A 19,936-nucleotide genomic window follows, 5' to 3' on the forward strand; every position below is an offset into this window, starting at 1 on the left:
ATGGCTACAGGATGACATGGATTAGGACCTGAATAATGAAAGGTACATGGCATTTAGGAAGGACAGGAAGCCAGGAAAAGGTGGAGTGTTGGCTGTTAATTATGATGGTATTAGCGCAATATAGATGAGAAACCAAAGGCAAAAAGTCACTTGTGGGAGTGGTGTACAGGCCACCCAACATTAACCACAGTGTAGGACGAGGTATAAAGGAAGAAATAATGGCAGCCTGTCAGAAAGGTATGGCGATAATCATGGGGGATTTTAACCTACATATAGACTGGAAAAAAAAATCAGATGGGCACAGCAGCCTAGATGAGGAATACATAGAATGTTTTGGGGATAAATTTCTTGGAATAGTACATTCTGGAGCCAGAGAGCAGGCTATTCCAGACCTGGTATTGTGCAACAAGATAGGATTAATTAATGACCTCAGTTAAAAGGCACCCTAGGTAGCAGTGATCATATGACTGAATTTTACATTCAGTTTGAGGGAGAGAAGGATGAATCCAAGACCAATATTTTAAACTTAAATAAGGACAATTATGAGGGCATAAAAACAGAGCTAGCTAAAGTAAACAGGCTAATTAGGTTAAGGGATAAGTCAATAGAGATGCAGTGGCAGATATTTAAAGGGATATTTTGCAATACACAGAATAGATACATCCCAATGAGAAAGAAAAATTCCAAGGTGGGGAGCCGTCATCCATGGTTAACTAAAACAGTTAAAGATAGTATCAAACTTAAAGAAAAAGCATATCATTGCGCAAAGATGGGTGGCAGATCAGAAGATTGGACAGAATATAAAAGACAGCAAAGACTGACTAAAAGATTGATAAGGAAGGTAAAATTAGAGTACGAGAGAAAGCTAGCTAGAAATATAAAGACAGATAGCAAGAGTTCCTACAGATATTTTAAAGAGAGTTCAAGTGAACGTTGGTCCTATAGAGAGTCTGGGGAATTAATAATGGATAATAAGGAGATGGCAGATGAACTGAACAGATATTTTGCATCAGTCTTCATTACAGAGGATACAAGTAATATCCCAGAATTAGCTGTAAGTCAGGAAATGGAAGGGAGGGAGGAACTCAAGAAAATTACATTCATTAGAGAAGTGGTACTGAACAAATTACTGGAGCTGCGGGCTGACAAGTCCCCGGGTCCTGATGGACTTCATCCTAGGGTCTTAAAAGAATGGCTAGTGAGATAGTTGATGCATTAGTTTTAAAACTTCCAAAATTCCCTAGATTCAGGGAAGATTCCACTAGACTGGAAAATAGTGAATGTAACTCCTTTATTCAAAGAAGGAGGGAGACAGAAAGCATGAAACTACAGGCCAGTTAGCTTAACCTCTATCTTAGGGAAAATGTTAGAACCTATTATTAAAGACATTATAGCAGGGCATTTAGAAAAATTCAAGGTAATCGGGCAGAGTCGACATGGTTTTGTGAAAGGGAAAGCATGTTCAACCAACTTATTGGATTTCTTTGAGGGAGTTACATGTGCTGTGGTTAAGGGGAACCGGTGGATGAGATTTCCAGAAGGCATTTGATAAGGTGCCACAAAGGTTATTGCATAAAAATAAAAGCTCATGATGTAGGGGGTAACATATTGTCATGGATAGATGACTGGCTAGCTAACAAGAAACAGTGGGCATAAATGGGTCATTTTCTGGTTGACAAGATGTAACAGGTGGTGTGCCACAGGGATCAGTGCTAGGTCCTCAACTTTTTACAATTTATATAAATGACTTAGATGAAGGGACAGAGGTATGGTAGCTAAATTTGCTGATGACACAGATAGGTAGGAAAGTAGGTTGTGAAGAGGACTTAAGGAGGCTACAAAGGGATATAGATAGGATATATGTGAGTGGGCAAAAATCTGGCAGATGGAATATAATGTGGGAAAATGCGAAGTTGTCCATTTTGGCAGGAATAAAAAAGCATATTATCCAAATGGTGAGAGATTGCGGAGCTCTGAGATGCAGAGGGATCTGGGTGTCCTGGTGCATGAATCATAAAAGGTTGGCATGCAGGTACAGCACGTAATTAGGAAAACTAATAGAATGTTATCATTTATCACGAGGGGAATTGAATACAAAAGTAAGGAGGTTATGCTTCAGCTATACAGGGCATTGGTGAGCCCACATCTGGGGTACTGTGTACAGTACTGGTCTCCTAATTTAAGGAAGGATGTAAATGCGTTGGAAGCAGTTCAAAGAAGGTTTACTAGATTGATACCTGGAATGGGCGGGCTATCTCACAAGGAAAGACTGGACAGGCTAGGCTTGTATCCGCTGAAATTTAGAAGAGTAACAGGCAACACGATTGAAACATACAAGATCCTGAGGGGTTTGACAGGGTGGATATGGAAAGGATGTTTCCCCTTGTGGGAGAACCTAGAATCAGGGGTCACTGTTTAAAAATAAAAGGTCGCCCATTTAAGACAGAGATGAGGAGAAATTCTTTCTCGGAGGGTCGTGCGTCTTTGGAACGCTCTTCCTCGAAAGGCAGTGGAAGCAGAGTCTTTGAATATGTTCAAGGCAGAGGTAGTTTGATTCTTGATAAGGGGGTGAAAGGTTATCAGGGGTAGGTGGTAATGTGGAGAAATCAGTTCAGTCATGAACTTATTGAATGGCGGAGCAGGCTCGACGGGCCGAGTGGCCTGCGCCTAATTCTTATGTTCATGTGACTTCATATATCTGCTCTACCCATAGCTATTTACACAAAAAAAACTAATTTAGATATCAGATTAATAATTTTATCAGTCTTTCAACATATGACACCTTTCCACTCGACTTTTCATTGAAAGCAAGGAGTCATAAGTTTCTTGCAATTTACAAGTTAGCCACAATTACGGATTAAGAGGTATGACTTCAGAACGTCAAAGAACCAGAAAATACATTACAGTCCTTTCAAGCATATTGTAAACATACAAGGGACAACATTCTGTACAAAGATAGGTGGAACCATTTCTCGAGCCATCTACATAAAAAGACACTAAGCACTCCCAATTACTTTCACCTATTCTTCTTCTTTGGCCTCCTGGTCTCGAGAGACAATAGGTAAGCGCCTGGAGGTGGTCAGTGGTTTGTGGAGCAGCGCCTGGAGTGGCTATAAAAGGCCAATATTAGAGTGGCAGACTCTTCCACAGGTGCTGCAGAAGAAATTGGTTGTCGGGGCTGTTACACAGTTGGCTCTCCCTTTGCGCTTCGGTCTTTTTTCCTGCCAACTGCTAAGTCTCTTCGACTCGCCACACTTTAGCCCCGTCTTTATGGCTGCCCACCAGCTCTGGCGATCGCTGGCAACTGACTCCCAAGACTTGTGATCAATGTCACAGGACTTCATGTCGCGTTTGCAGACGTCTTTAAAGCGGAGACATGGATGGCCGGTGGGTCTGATACCAGTGGCGAGCTCACTATACAATGTGTCTTTGGGGATCCTGCCATCTTCCATGCGGCTCACATGGCCAAGCCATCTCAAGCGCCGCTGACTCAGTAGTGTGTATAAGCTGGGGATGTTGGCCGCCTCGAGGACTTCTGTGTTGGAGATACGGTCCTGCCACCTGATGCCAAGGATTCTCCACAGCCAGCGAAGTTGGAATGAATTGAGACGTCGCTCTTGGCTGACATACATTGTCCAGGCCTTGCTGCCGTAGAGCAAGGTACTGAGGACACAGGCTTGATACACTCGGACTTTTGTGTTCCGTGTCAGTGCGCCATTTTCCCACACTCTCTTGGCCAGTCTGGACATAGCAGTGGAAGCCTTTCCCATGCACTTGTTGATTTCTGCATCGAGAGACAGGTTACTGGTGATAGTTGAGCCTAGGTAGGTGAACTCTTGAACCACTTCCAAAGCGTGGTCGCCAATATTGATGGATGGAGCATTTCTGACGTCCTGTCCCATGATGTTTGTTTTCTTGAGGCTGATGGTTAGGCCAAATTCGTTGCAGGCAGCCGCAAACCTGTCAATGAGACTCTGCAGACACTCTTCAGAGAGATGTTAAAGCAGCATCGTCAGCAAAGAGGAGTTCCCTGATGAGGACTTTCCGTACTTTGGTCTTCGCTCTTAGACGGGCAAGGTCGAACAACCTGCCACCTGATCTTGTGTGAAGGAAAATTCCTTCTTCTGAAGACTTGAACGCATGTGAGAGCAGCAGGGAGAAAAAAAATCCCAAAAAGTGTGGGTGCGAGAACACAGCCCTGTTTCACGCCACTCAGGATAGGAAAGGGGTCTGATGAGGTGCCGGTATGCTGAATTGTGCCTTTCATATGGTCATGGAATGAGGTGATGATACTTCGTAGCTTTGGTGGACATCCAATCTTTTCTAGTAGTCTGAAGAGACCACGTCTGCTGACGAGGTCAAAGGCTTTGGTGAGATCAATGAAAGCAACGTAGAGGGGCATCTGTTGTTCGCGGTATTTCTCCTGTATGTGACGAAGGGAGAACAGCACGTCAATGGTCGATCTCTCTGCACAAAAGCCACACTGTGCCTCAGGGTATACACGCTCAGCCCGCTTCTGGAGCCTGTTTAAAGCGACTTGAGCAAAGACTTTCCCCACTATACTGAGCAGGGAGATTCCACGGTAGTTGTTGCAGTCACCGCGGTGACCTTTGTTTTTAAAGAGGGTGATGATATTGGCATCGTGCATGTCTTGAAGTACTGCTCCCTCGTCCCAGCAGAGGCAAAGTAGTTTCACCTATTATGGTGTTTCATACATCCCTACAATGCATGGCTCACTAACAGTGTGCACAATTTGCAATTAAAATAAAGTCAGAGAATGAGAAAATATTATTTTCAGTACATTCTGGCACTGAAACACAGAATGTAATTATTTTTCAAACAATACATCATTTATCAGGAGTAGAATTGCCCAATTCCTATGCCTTCACTGGAATTTCAGTGAAAGTAATGGACATGTGAAATATTCATATTGCATTCTCAAACTACAAAAAACACAGCAGTACAATGCAAATCATCACCTCCCAACTGGAGTTCAGTAGAGAAATATTAATGGTAATGCTTAAAGCAATGTGACAAAGAGGTAAATAAAAAAGGCAGACATGTGATTTAGTATGTCAACAATATTGTTGAGCACTTTTTTTTTTAAAAAACACATGATCCATGCTTTAAGGGCATCGAGCACACTGACTGTCAAATGGCAACACAAGATATAGTAGTCGTCCATAATGCCCCTCAAGCCTGCTCCACCATTCAATATGACCACTCACCATAGCCCTAGATTCCCTGAGAGATTAAAAATCTATCTATCCTAGCCTTGAATATACTCAACAATGGAGCGTGCACAACCCTGAGGTAGACAATTCCAAAGATTCACAACCGAGTGAAGCAATTTCTCATCTCAGTCCTAAATGATCATTCCTGTAGCCTGAGGCTTTATCCGCATGTTCCAGATTCCCCAGTCAAAAAAAAACAACCGCTTAGTGCCTACCCTCTCAAGCCCCTTCAGAATCTTGCATATTTCAGTAAGGTCACCTCTCATTCCAGAGAGTATAGGCCCAATTTACTTAGTCTATCATAGGACAACCCTCTCATCCCAGGAAGCAATGTAGTGAACCTTTGCTGTACGGCCTCCAAGGCAAGTACATCCTTCCTTAGATGAGACCAAAGCGGCAGAGTAGTGCAGAGTGTGGTCTCACTAAAGACCTTACATTTGTAGCAAGACTTCCTTGTTCTTGGCCTTTATTGCAAGGGGACTGGAGTACAATACACCAATTTGCCTTCCTAATTACTTCCTGTATCTGAATGCTGACTTTGTGTTCCTAGTACAAGTACACCCAAGTTTCTCTGATCAACTCTGAAAAAATATTCTGTTTTTCTATTTAGTACCAAAGTGAATAGCCTCACACTTTCCCACACTCAGTCTTGGTCCCAGTCATGAATATAGATTGTAAATAGCTGAGGGCCCAGCAACAATCCTTGTGACACTCCACCAGTTACAGCCCGCAAACTTGAAAATGTTCAATTTAGCTCTATTCTCTGCTGCATGTTCATTAATCAATCCTCCATTCATGCTAATATATGTACCCCCAACTCCATGAGCCTTTATCTTGTATATTAACCTTTCATATGGAACCTTATCAAATGCCTTTTGGCATCCAAGTATATTACAATCGACTAGTAACATCCTCAAAAAAACAAATTTGTCAAACATGATTGCCCCTTTTGTAAAACCATGTTGACTATCTGATTTTACTATGATTTTCTAAGTGCAGTAAGATTTCCTTAATAGATACCAGCATTTTCCAAATGACCATCAGGTTAACTGGCCTGAAGTTCCCAGTTTTCTCTCCCTCCTTTCTTGCATAGCAGTCTTACATTTACTAACTTCCAATTCACTGGAACCGTTCTAGAATCTAGGGAATTTTGGAAAGTCATAACCGGTGCATCCACTATATCTGCAGCTACCTCTTTTAGAGCCCTAGATGTAGGCCATCAGGTCCTAGGGATTTATCAGACCTTCAGATCTGTCCTACACATATAGAGGGGCTTTTTGTCTTTCCGCACACCATTAACATACCATTTGCCTTTGCTCCATGACCTTGTGGTCAGTTATTCTTTGTGACCCTCTGCGCCATCAACACCTTGCCTTTTGTTAACTCTTGCCCCACCCCCACTTTATTTGCTTAAAACCTATTACATTTCAACATTTGCTCACTCTGATGAAGGGTCACTGACCTGAAACTTTAACTCTGCTTCTCTCTCCATAGATGCTGCCAGACCTGAGTATTTCTTGTTCTTATTACAGATTTCTAACATCTACAGTATTTTGCTTTTATTAGTACATATAGAGGCACCTGGCTTCTGCTTCCCCACTACAGTATGGCCAAGATTGCATATGCAGTAAAATGACCAATTCTAGCACTTCATTATGCCACACACTGATGTTCCAATGTTATATGCAGTGAAATCTTAAGTACGCACACCCCCATTATCTGAAACAGTAGAGTCATAAGAACTAGGAGCAGCAGTAGGCAATTCAGCCCCTTAAGCCTGCTTGGCCATTCAATATGATCATGGCTGATCTCATCTCGGCCTCAACTCCACTTTGTTGCCCGTTCTCCATAACTCTTCAACCCATTACCAATTAAAAATCTGTCTATCTCCTTAAATTTACTCAATGTCCCGGCATCCACCGCACGCTGGGATAGTGAATTCCACAAACTCACGACCCTTTGAGAGAAGTAATTTCTCCTCATCTGTTTTAAATCTGCTACCCCTTATCCTAAACCTACGACCTCTTGTTCTAGATTGCCCCACCAGAGGAAACATCCTCTCTAAGTCTACTATGTCAATCCCCTTAATCATCTTATATACCTCAATTAGATCTCCTATTCTTCTAAGCTCGAGAGAGTAAAGGCCTAAACTGCTCAATCTCTCTTCATAAGACAAAACCCTCATCTCTGGAATCAATCTAGCGAATCTCCTCTGCACTGCCTCCAATGCAACTACATCCCTCAAGTAAGGTGACCAAAACTGCATGCAATACTCAGATGCGGTCTCACTAATGCCTTGTACAGTTGTGGCAACTTCCCTACTTTTATACTCTATTCCTTTAGCAATAAATGCCAAAATTCCATTTGCCTTCCTTATTACCTGCTGCTCCTGCATACCAGTTTTCTGCGATTCATGCATGAGGACACCCAGATCCCCCTGCACTGAAGCACTCTGAAATTTCTCTCCATTTAGGTAATAATTTGCCCCTCTATTCTTCCAACCAAATTGGATAACCTCACACTTATCCATGTTAAACTCCATCTGCCAAATTTTGGCCCATTCTCCTAACCTATCCATACATATCCATTTGCAAACTTGCTATCCCACCTATTTTAGTGTCATCTGCAAATCTGGCTATAGTACCTTCTATCCCTGCATTCAAGTCATTAATATAGATTGTAAATAGTTGGGGCCCCAAGAACCGAACCCCGTGGCACCCCACTAGTTACATCTTGCCAACCAGAAAAGGACCCATTTATCCTGACTCGGTTTTCTGTTAGTTAGCCAATCCTCTATCCAATTGCCCCTAACCCCATGTGATCTTACCTTGTGTATTAATCTTTTGTGCAGCACTTTATCAAATGCCTTCTGGAAGTCCAGATATGCTACATCTACAGGATCCCCATTATCCACTTTACTTGTTACATCTTCGAAGAACTCTAGCAAATTAGTCAAACACGATTTACCCTTCATAAAACCATGCTGACTCTGATGGACTGCGTTTTGACATTCTAAATGTCCTGTTATTACTTCCTTAATAATGGATTCTAACAATTTCCCAACAACAGATGTTAAACTAACTGGTCTATAGTTTCCTACTTTCTGCCTCCCTCCCTTTTTGAATAAGGGAGTTATATTAGCATTTTTCCAATCCACTGGAACCTTTTCCGCATCCAGGGAATTTTGGAATATTATAACCAATGGACCCACTATCTCCACTGCCATTTCCTTTAAGATCCTAGGATGTAGGCCATCAGGCCCTGGGGACTTGCCTGCCTTCAATCCCAATAGTTTGGTCATAATGACACAGGAGGAGGCCATTCAACCCATTCTAGTCCATGCCAGCTCTCTGTAGAGCAATCCAGTCAGTCCCATTCCCCTGCTCTATCCCCACAGCCCTGTAAGTTTATTTCCCTCAAGTATCCATCCAATTTACTTTTGAAATCATTGACCAACTCCACTTCCACCACCCTCATCGGCAGTGAGCTCCAGTAGCTGCAATTGCTAAAATTTCTCTTTCTCCATTTCCCAACTCATCGGCATTGTTTCAATTGTCAGCAAGATTAGTCAGCTCTTCAATTAGTTATCTACCAGCTCAAATCTCACGCCTGCCACAAACATGAGGAATTACAAACAGCCAACAACTACCATAATACCTGAAGCTACAAAAAGGTGATAACTTTCAGGCATTCCCACAGCAGCACAGATCTCACTGAAGCTACTGATTTTAAACTCAACTGAGAGCCTGCCTATTTAAACCCACTCCTTTCTCAGCAAGCCAAATGCATGTTTAACAATACCAGCTCTAATTGCAAGGATAAGAATTTTGGTTTATACATTTATTAACACTGCTGTTGCAACTTTAATTTTTCACTTTAAAGCTACACAAATATATTTTAGCTGCTACTTCAATACAGACAACTACAACAATTCGGCATTTAAAGTCTTAGTACAGAAGAAACAGGAAAAGGTTAATTTTACAGCAGTAGACCAATGAACTTTAATTGTATCACTCAACAGGAAAAGGAGATTTTAATGGGAAAGAATCTGGAAGTTATTGTATGAGATATTACAAACAGGAAAGAACAAAGTTTAATTACAAGAACACAGAAAAGTCAATAAAAGTCAAACTACAGCAGTCTGGCGGCTTAGACATCTGAACTTCTGTGTTACTGCCTTGAAACAGGTAACAATAGAATTAACAAAATACTAACCAACAGACTCTTCCCCAGCCATCTAGCTCAGTGGATGAAATCATAAAATCTCACGGCACAGTGGACGCCATTCAGCTCATCATGCTTGTGCCAGTTCTTTGAAAGAGCTCTCCAATTAGCCCTACTTATTTATCCCAATAGCACAATTTCCTTACAATTATATAGCCAAATTCCATTTTGAAAGTTATTCAATCTATTTCCACCACCCTTTCAGGTCATGCATTCCAGATTATAATAGGCTACCTAAGAAAATGTCTCACCTATCTGGTTCTTTCCCAAACATAAATCTGTGTCCCCTGGTTACTGACTCAATTAAAAAGGTTTCTCCTTTACTCTATTAAAACCCCTCAAATTTTGAGCAGCTCTATTAAATCTCCCTTTATACCTCTTTGCTCGGAGAACAATCCCAACTTCTCTATTCTCTACCTATAATTGAAGGCCCTCATCCCTGGTACAATTCTGGTAAATCTCCTTTGCACCCTCTCGAAGGACTTAGCATCCTTTCTAAAGTATGCTGCCCAGAATGGGACACAATTGTTTAACCCGGGCCAAACCAGTAATTTTACAAAAAGGTTTAACATAACTTCCTTGCTTTTGTACACTTATGGCTTTATTTATAAAGGAAAGACTTGCATTTATATAGCACCTTTCACAACTTCAGGATGTCCAAACTGCTTTACTGGTAATGAAGTACTTTTGAAGTGCAGTGAGAAAGGTGTCTAAAGGGTCTCTTTCAGCCTTCACCTGGTCTTACTGTAATAGAATTTAATTTTTAAACACACAAGGCTTTGAGCTCCTCCTTTGGTGAATCCTTGTTCACTGCTTTCCAATTATAAGGCAAAAAAATGAGCACAAACAGGCTTTCTTAGGCCTAAAGAAGAAAAGTGAAACTTATTAAAACTTAAACTCTAATTCTGTTAATGCCTACAGGATACACGCCATGCCCCACACTAGCATGCACATGCGATACACACATGCAAAAATAGGGACAGAAAAGAGATAAGAAGTAGTGAAAAAGTTTGAGGCAATCTCTGAAGGGGGTTTGTTACTGTGCTTTGAGCTCGATGTAGAGTCCTTGACTGAAGATATGGTCTTGCTTTTCATTGGGGCCCAGTATTCTTCTTAAACCTTGTTCACTGTAAGAGACTTTTCTCTCTTGGTTTTCATGTGTCTTCAATGGGTCTTCAGTTCCGTGAGAAAGAGAGGAAAGAGATGTTCTCACTCCAGGAGTCAGGAGCTTTCCGAGTTCAAATTCTCTGTGGCAAATTCAAATTTTAAAAAAAACAGGTTGCCCAACAGGTTAGTCATGTGACTAGGGGGTGTGACCACATCCGTTTGTGTATCCGGCTATTTTAGCAGTCAATCTGGAATGTGAGCTCCTCCACCCTCAACATTTGGTAATCAAATGTCCATTGTGGATTGAATGTGTCGGAGCATGGTCTTTTGTCCCTTTTAAGCACAGTCTGTAAATATGCAAATGTATTTCCAGTCAAGGGTCTGGTGTTGCTTTCTTTTTAAAAAAGTTCCTTCTTTACTCCAGTAACAGTTTAAAAATCAATGTTCATGTGGTGAAAATAATGTGCCTCATTCTTGGCAGGTGGGGGCCTGCTTAACAAGTCAATGTTATAATGTAGGAAACGCAGTAGTCAATTTGCACACAAGATCCCATAAATAGCAATGTTATTATGGCCAGGTAATTTGTTTTTGTGATATTGATTCAGAGATAAATATAAAAGCCAAGGATCCCATTAGCTTTTAAAAACATTAACTTGCCCTGCCATCTTCAAAAGATTTGTATGTGAATTCCCAGGTCCCTTTGTTCCTGCACCCTGTTTAAAATTGTACCCTCTTACTCATATTGCCTCCCCTTTCTTCCTCCCAAAATGCATCACTTCACCCTTCTTTGCCTTAAATTTCATGTCAATTGTCTGCCCATTTCACCAGTCTGTATCCTCCTGAATTCTGCTGCCATCCTCCTTGCTGTTAACTACATTGGCAAGTTTTATGTCACCTGCAAACTTTGAAATTTTGCTCCCTGCACCCAAATCCAGGTCATTAATACAAACTAGAGCTGTGGTTCCAATACCTGAGGGAAACCACTGTATACTTCCCTTCATGGACCAGTTTCAATTCAAACAGACCAGTAAGATCCCAGATTTAATGTGGCAAGTTAACTCATTCCCCACTTCAACAGTGAAGGAACTGCAAACGGCTTCAAGCTGCATCACTGCCTTCAACTCTGGTATTGCTCTGACTGCACATTCAAAGTAAATTTTCCAGATTTGTTAAGGCCAAGCTTGGGTAGACCAATTTTTTTTTGTAAACTGGACCTTCCTGATTGCTGGTGTGAACAAATTCAGCCCATTTACCTTTGTACTGCTTGTGCAAGACAATTGTGACAAGAGCCAATAGCTTTAGTATCACAATAGAAAAGGAAACTTCTAAGTTTCAATTTCATTATTCAGCCTTTCCTACTGACAGCCAATATGTGGTACCAACTAAAAGTAGGGTTAGGCTCAGGTATAATGGCTCCAGAGTCAAAAAGTCCACCAAGATTCATGCTTAGGATCATAAAAAACAGCAATAAAAAAGCAAAATACTGCAGATGCTACAAATCTGAAACAGAAAAGGCCAGAAACACCCAGCAGGTCAGGCAGCATCTGTGGAGAGAAAAACGGAGTTAACGTTTCAGGTCTTTCATCGGGATGATGACCTGAAACATTTAACTGTTCTTCCTCTCCACAAATGCTGCCTGACCTGCTGGGTGTTTCTGGCATTTTCTGTTTTTGTTTCATAAAGAACGGCCACTGTGCAAGCACTGGCTCACAGCCACCTACACAACTGTACTGCAGCACGAGCAGCTCCTTTCTAGATATTTCACAACCTTGGCGCCCTAACTCCTAGATGAGCTTCTGACCTCAACCACTCAGTTGCCTAGACTGCCTACTGTAACACCCAACTCTGCCTTGCCTCAGCTTGTTTGCTGCTGAAATCCTCATCCATGCCTTTTTTTTTTTAAACCTCTGGACTGGACTATTTCAAAGCTCTAACCTGCCTGCCAGCTAACTATCTCTGTACACCCGAGCTCATCAAAAACAATGCCCACATTCACCCACGACCCCTGTGCTCATTGATCTACACTAGCTCCTGGCTCAGCAACACCTCAATTTTAAAATTCTGACCTTTGTTTTCAAATCCTTCCATGGGCTTGTACTTCCATGTCTCTAACCTCCAGTCCTACACTGAAATATGGCACCAGAATCTCATTTATAAAGTTAACCTGGAGTGATTTTGTTCCATCTACATCTACCACTGGGTATTCTGTGTGAGCAACGCCTCTCCTGACTCTGCAAAGCCTTTCCACCATTTGCAAGGCAGAAATCAGGAGCGTGATGGAATACTCTCCACTTGCCTGGATAAGTGCAACTCCAACAACACTCGAAGCTCGACACCAAATAGGACAAAGCAGCCCATTTGATTGACACCCCATCAACCACCTTAAAACATTCATTGGCAAACAAACCCCACCATCAGCACAGTGTGGCTACATTGTGCATCATCTACAAGGCTTCTTCAAAAAGCACCTTCCAAACCTGCACCCTCTACTGCCTAGAAAGACAAGGGCACTAGGGGTCTGGGAATACCATCACCTGCACATTCCTCTCCAAGTCGCACACCATCCTGTGTTGAAAACATAGTTTCATCATCGTTACTGGGTCAAAAACCTGGAACCCCCTACTTAACAGCACTGTAGGAATACCTGCACCATATGGACTGCAGCAGTTCAAGGCAGTGGCTCACCGGCATCTTCAAGGACAATTCGGGATGGACAATAAATGCAGATCTCGTCAGCGATGCCCACATTCCATGAACGAATAAGAGCTTCATGTTCATCAAATTTCACTTAGCAGCATAAAAGTGAGTGGCATTAGCTGCTGGGCAAGTAATTTATATGCGAAAAATAAAAATAAACAAACAGTTGGCAGCAATATATGGCATTTGACAATGGAATGTACCTAACATTATTTTAAGATTTTCATGTGTACAAAGACAAAAGGCTCCTAAAACATAAATAGGTTTAGTGCTTACATTTTTTTTTAAATTCCTCCTCTTCCCCACTCCCCTAAATTACATTCTAGAGAAACTGGAGGGGTGGGGAGCGGGAAGAATGGTTGAGGCTGACTGAAACTTTCCAAAATCTGTGGAATGTTTACCACATTGAATGGTAGCAAATGAGAATTCTCTTTAAAAAAAGCAGCTGACAAATTATCGGTCAATTAGTCTTACTTCTGTTGTGGTTAAAGTACTAAAGAGTTTATAATGTTGGACGAAATCATTAAAACACAGGCTGCACCTTGTCAAATTTATAGAAATCTTTGAAGGACCAGGAGAGATAGAGAATGCTATGGCTTTTCTAGATTTCCCAAAAGCATTTGATAAAGTACCACTTATAGCAAAAAAAAACACATGGGTAGAGATAGTTGGGAGGCCTGAAAGCAAAGAATGGGGTAAAAGTTTTTCTGAATGAAAACATATAGCAAGTGGTGTTCCACTGAAGTCTGCATTGGAAACCCTTCCTTACTGCATACACAAATATTAATAATTGAGGGAAGATATGACATTTGCTGATGGCATCAATTTGGGGGTATGGCAAATTGTAATAAGATTGTGAAAGACTGCAAGATAACAAACCAACAGGACTGGCAGATGCAACTCAATCCAAGAGGAGAACCTGCATAATAGAGCGTCTTCCACATCCTCAGGCCATCCCAAAGCATGTTAATCATGGTTCTCAAATACAAGCAAATGTAGCAGCCATTTTGCATACAGTAAGCCTCACAAATAACAATTAGATAAATCAATTAATCTGTTTTGCTGATGTTGGTTAAGGGATAAATATTTGCCAAAATTCTCATTTTCAACTTGTACCATGGGATCCATTACATCTACTTGAACAGGGTGTCAGTTTACCATTTCATCTGAAAAACAGCACCTCAAATAATACATTACTCCCTCAGTACTTCACAGAAATGTCAACCTCAATTACATGCTTAGGTCTTGGGAGTGGAGACCAGAGGCAAGAGTGCCAACATTGAACCAAGCTAACACGTAACACATTTTGGAAGAATAAGAAAAAGAAATACAGCTCAAGTGGCAGGAAGAGGGATGCAGAGGAACCTTGATGCGCAGATACAAAAGCCATTAAAGACAGAGCAAAGAGACAAAAATCACAAAGAAAGCAAAGTTGAACTTGCACAAAGTTTTAGGCCACATTTGGATATACTGTAAAGATTTGGACATGAGTGAGGATTAAATGTAACTGAAAAAGGCACACCATAGATTCATAAAAATATTACCACAGTAGGTGTTATCAGTTATGCAAAGTAGTGAGTGCTTTTTCTCCCCACCAGAGCAGACATTAAGAAGTGACCCAAGAGAAGTGTTGACGATTACAAATGGTAATGTTAAACATAATGATAGATTATTCCCACTATTCAATGGGACAAAAATGAGGGGACACAAATTTAACCATCACAAAAGGAATTAATGGGGAGATTAGAAAAAGTCCTTTATGGGTGTGGTTAGAATATGGAATTCTCTGCCACAAACATATTGCAGAGTGCATAGATAGTTGCTTGAATCTGAAAAATGTGGAGAATATGCAGGGGGGTGCAATTAGATTAGGGACCTCATGGAGGAAAACAGAATTTATAAGTTGAACAGTCCATTTCTGTACTTAACATTTGATTTCTCCTCTTTTACTTAATGTACTGACATGCTGGGACACCATTTCACAGTTCCCAGCAGTGCACTGGTATTTCACTGAAGTGGTCATTTGAATTAGTGAACTAAAATACAGGCTATTTTAAAGATGGGGCAAACACAACCTATCCATTTCCTATCCTTTCTCAAAGTTTACACAAGCAGTTTCCATCAAGGTTAATGAACAAGAGTACAACAGTGATTTTCCCTCTCCTCAAACACTGAAATGTCTCAGTTGAGATTAGTTAACACAGCACAGGCCAGAAATTAAGCCTCCCTGCTCATATGGCTTATCATTGCAGATGATACATCAACCATATGAGCCAAAAATAAGATTAAAATATATTTATGGATCAAGCAATGCAAAACTGTTGCCACTGGATGCAAGAAAGTCTAGTTTTACTTTAAGGCTGTAAGGCTCACTGATCAACAGCCAATAAAAAGTGTTACTGTGCTTTATACAGAAAGGTTGGGCAATATTAAGCCACCAAAAATGCAGATGTTGAAAATGGACCAAAAATTTGCATTATTTTAACTAGTATTCCTGAATTTAAAAAATGGAATTATACATTCTTCAAATTTCAAATTCAATATTTGTATAGGGTAAAATTTCACACTGTCTCGCAGTAAAACCACTCATACTTGCAGCACTTGATCTTTGACATTAAAAAAACCTGCAATTCATTGCTAGTATGACATCCACTAGATATCCTTTTAAAAACTTCCTGCCTGTGACTATTATTATTCAAGTTATTTACTCTATCCCCCTTCCCACTGCATTTCTACTTGGTTGTATGTTCCAGTTTTGCTTAAATAAAGATGCAAATAATTTGAACAAAAAGCCTTTTGCATTTTGAAACACAGGAATAGGAGTAGGCCATTTAGCACCTTTTCATACATTGGTATTTTAAAAAGGCTCCAAGTCATTAACAGATCACTTACAATAGATAGTACAAATCTAGGAAATTACAAGGAAAAAATAAAGAACTTTTAAAAAATTAAACGCAATCCATCCATGAAATGTTACTTCTATTTCCCAACACTGCAAGAAATTATAAATTGGGCTGGGGTTTATAATCTGTAACCAATTTGGGTTACAAATGTCTACATAAATTCCTTGACTGCATATCGTAACTTTCTAGCAAAAGGCACCCAGCTTTTACTCTACATACAAAGATAACATACATTTCCTAGTAAACAAACACTGAAGAAAGTCTGAAATAAAAACAAGAAATGCTGGAAATACTCAGCAGGTCTGGCAGCATCTGTGGAAAGAGAAGCAGAGTTAATGTTTCGGGTCAGTGACCCTTCTTCAGAACTCCAGTTAACGTTAACTCTGCTTCTCTTTCCACAGATGCTGCCAGACCTGCTGAGTATTTCCAGTATTTCTTGTTTTTATTTCAGATTTCCAGCATCCGCAGTATTTTGCTTTTATTTTAGTGTTTAATTTACTGAAGGAAGTCTATAAAGTCAGTAGCACGATTCATACCTATATCCTTTTACCCAGATCATTCAATTTGAGTTCAACAGTAAGATGACAATGCGTATATATATTAAAAAAGGGGTTCAGATATTCATTATGTATACCAGCGAAGCAATTTGTGTCATCAGAACCACTCAACTGTATTAAAGCATTTTAACTCATCTATAGTTATTATCCCAAGTTGCATAAGCGCCATAGTTAGTGCCACTCATGAATTTGCTAACTACCTGTAGCACAGCCAACATTATGAAACGGTGTAAAAATAATTTCCACTGTATTAGTTACATAGCACTGATTTTTTGAAACCCTGAAAACTAAAGTGAAACTAAAAGGCATGAAGAATATTGATTGTGACGATTAATGCGAAAAAGAAAAAACTTCCAGGCCTCACGAGTCATTTCACCTTCACATGTGAAGTAAAACCAGTAGCATTCACACATGTAAAATGATATGCTCCTTCAAACCTAAAGATACCTACACAATTTACTAGTACACTACAATTGGTACAGTAGATCTCCAAAACCTGAGACCACTCTAAAAAGTGTAGTGCTTTAAAACAACCAAGTGCTGTCTCCACTTCTGCCTACAACAAAAATATTGCGTAACGCAGAGCAAGACAAGTAAAATTTCAAAACTAATTCCAGGTAACCCATCACTATTCATACTCAGGTTCTTCAAACAGAGTTGGAATTAGTAATCGAAATTTTTGGCATTTACAACTGTAGGAACTGGAAACAGGTTTTATACAAACAAGTGTTACCAAATTTCCTCGGGGTCATACGGGAACTTGAGCCATAATGCTCCAAATCCTTTATTCATTTTTAAAAATTTAACATAGAACGTGTAATTGCTTTTTTGATATGGCCCATTTAAATTTAAGAGTCAAAATGACCTCGTAATAATTGATCTTCAAGAACCGAAGAGGAAATCTCACCAAGCTTCCCCTCTGATTAGTGTGGAGCAGGACGCTAAAAAAGAAAGGCTGCATGGTGACAAAAGCACTTCCAACTTCCAGTGCCGTGTAAAAATGCAACAAACTTATGATGCCTAATTTCCGTCATCCCCAAGGAACGCCACTTTATATTTTAGATTATTTAGGTCCCTCGCGTTACAATGCGCTTCCTGTGTTTGACGCCGAGTTCAGCTAACCCGCAAGACACAGTTGGGGAAGCAAAACATTTTGAAGCTCCCAGCAAATCCAAGTGTCAGCGCATTTATGGAAACACCTGAACTGCACAAAGTTGATAAACGCTTATTCGAAATAAAATTGACAATACTATGATTTAACAGCACTGGATTGATTTTTTAAAACATTGTTTCAACTTATGTTACAACTCTTGCCAACAAATCTTTTAAAAACTGCAAACTCTCGCACAGGAACCTACCAGACCACTCCGAAGGCTCCGTATCCGATGGGTCTGTCGGGCTCGATGTCCAGCTGATGTGCCTTGGCGGCCGCAGCGGCATGAATCTGCACCGAGGCAGCGGCGGCGGCCGGCGCCGGGGACGGGAAATACGGCGCCTGACCCGGGTTCAGCATCGCCGCCGCCGCCGCGGCTGCTGCGGCGGCGGCGGCGGCAGCGGCGGACGATGAGGATGAAGAGGATGAAGAGGACGAGGCGGCGGCCGAGCTGGAGGCGGCGGCGGCCGGGTGATGGTGATGCTGGACCGGGTGTACTGCCGTGCCGATGCCGCCGCCTCCGCCTCCACCACCTCCAGCAGCAACGGCACCGCCACCGGCAGCAGCACCGGGGTGTAAATGGTGGTGATGGTGAGGAGGCGGCGGATGAGGCGGCTGTTGGTGATGGTTGCTGCTGTGGTGATGATGGTTGTTGTGGTGGTGGTGGTGGTGGTGATGATGATGGTGATGGGCGGCCCCGGCGCCGTTATATGCCATCAGCTTGGCGACGCTTTGGCGCTGCTGGCCCGCCGCCGCCGTGGTGCCGCACAGCGCCATGACCAACGGCCGCGCCGCGCGCCCAGCCCGCGCTCCCCCGGCCGCCGCCGCCTCGCCGCTCGCGCTCCGCCTCGGCCGCACTCTCCTCGCTCCGTCTCCTCTTCCCTTCCTAAACCATCTTCCAGCAAATTCCACACCCGGTTTTCCTTAGGAAATTCAATAATCCGGCGTTTTAACTCCTCAGAGAGAGAAAAAAAATCTTCAAAACACTTTGGCTTTCACTTTACACATATTTTTGTGAAGGAAAGCCCTTCAGTTTTCGTTGGTAAACATCGCCGAAAAAAAATTATAAGCCTTATTTTTTTTTTTAAATTATCCCCCCACCCCCCCGCCCCCGAAGCTACCAAGAGCAGAGAAACTAAACACAGAACCCTCCAAAGCCGGACAGTCCCTCCCCCCACAATTGCTCCCGCCCCTCTTGCCCGGCAGCCCGGCCGCGCGCATCCTAACGCGATAGTCGGAAACGTCGCCCGTCCCCCGTGCTGACAGTCCCCCCCCCGCCGCACCATATCTGATTGACATCACATCTGTCCAATGAAGACGCACGACACCCGATGAACCTGCGGCGTCCAGGTGCCGAGCGTGCTGCAAGGGCGGGTCGCTGTGCATTAAATCAAGTTAGGTTGAGTAAGCACAGAGGGCACGTGATCCAGATCTCTCTCACACACACACACCCCTCCCCACAAAAGCCCAGCGGTGCCAGAAAGAGGTCAACTCTTGTATTGATGGGACCCCAACTGGTAAATGGAGGGAATCACACAGAGCACCAGTGCAATTTATCCTGGGGCTTTAAACTTATTGGAGAGGACATGTTTTCTCTGTGGAATTAAAAAATAAACTTTAACCACCTTTTTTTTGTAAAAGAAACGTTCAATACTTAAAGGACACACTTTATATGTTGTGCATGAAATAATCTAATAACCAGATCTGTGCTGGTGGATTATCTTCAGCTCACTTCTCTTCCATGTCCATGAGTAACATTTCTGTAGCATAATTTTTGTAATTAACTCATGAAAACTGCAACAGCTGGAACTCAAGTTCTAACTTATTTATTTATTTTTATTTAGAGATACAGCACTGAAACAGGCCCTTCGGCCCACCAAGTCTATGCTGACCACCCATTTATACTATTCCTACATTAATCCCATATTCCTACCACATCCCCACCTTCCCTCAATTCCCCTACCACCTACTTACACTAGGGACAATTTACAATAGCCAATTTACCTATCAACCTGCAAGTCTTTAGCTGTGGGAGGAAACTGGAGCACCTGGCGGAAACCC

General features: G+C 41.8%; 1 protein-coding gene across 4 annotated transcripts in view; it reads right to left on the reverse strand.

Annotated features, from left to right (window-relative positions):
- Positions 1–18,992, reverse strand: part of nlk2 (nemo-like kinase, type 2) — a 277,172-nt gene extending 258,180 nt beyond the window's left edge. For 2 of the 4 annotated variants that reach the window (XM_068010549.1, XM_068010551.1), the window contains exon 1: positions 18,081–18,990. In XM_068010549.1, the coding sequence (XP_067866650.1) occupies positions 18,081–18,652 (572 nt within the window). In that variant the 5' untranslated portion in view covers positions 18,653–18,990. Of the gene's footprint in view, positions 1–18,080 lie in introns of all 4 variants that reach the window. The other 2 variants (XM_068010550.1, XM_068010552.1) reach the window with 2 other exon arrangements.
- Positions 18,993–19,936: the final 944 nt, after the last annotated feature.

The sequence above is a fragment of the Heterodontus francisci genome, chromosome 30, assembly GCF_036365525.1.
Source record: "Heterodontus francisci isolate sHetFra1 chromosome 30, sHetFra1.hap1, whole genome shotgun sequence".
Classification (NCBI taxonomy): Eukaryota; Metazoa; Chordata; class Chondrichthyes; order Heterodontiformes; family Heterodontidae; genus Heterodontus; species Heterodontus francisci.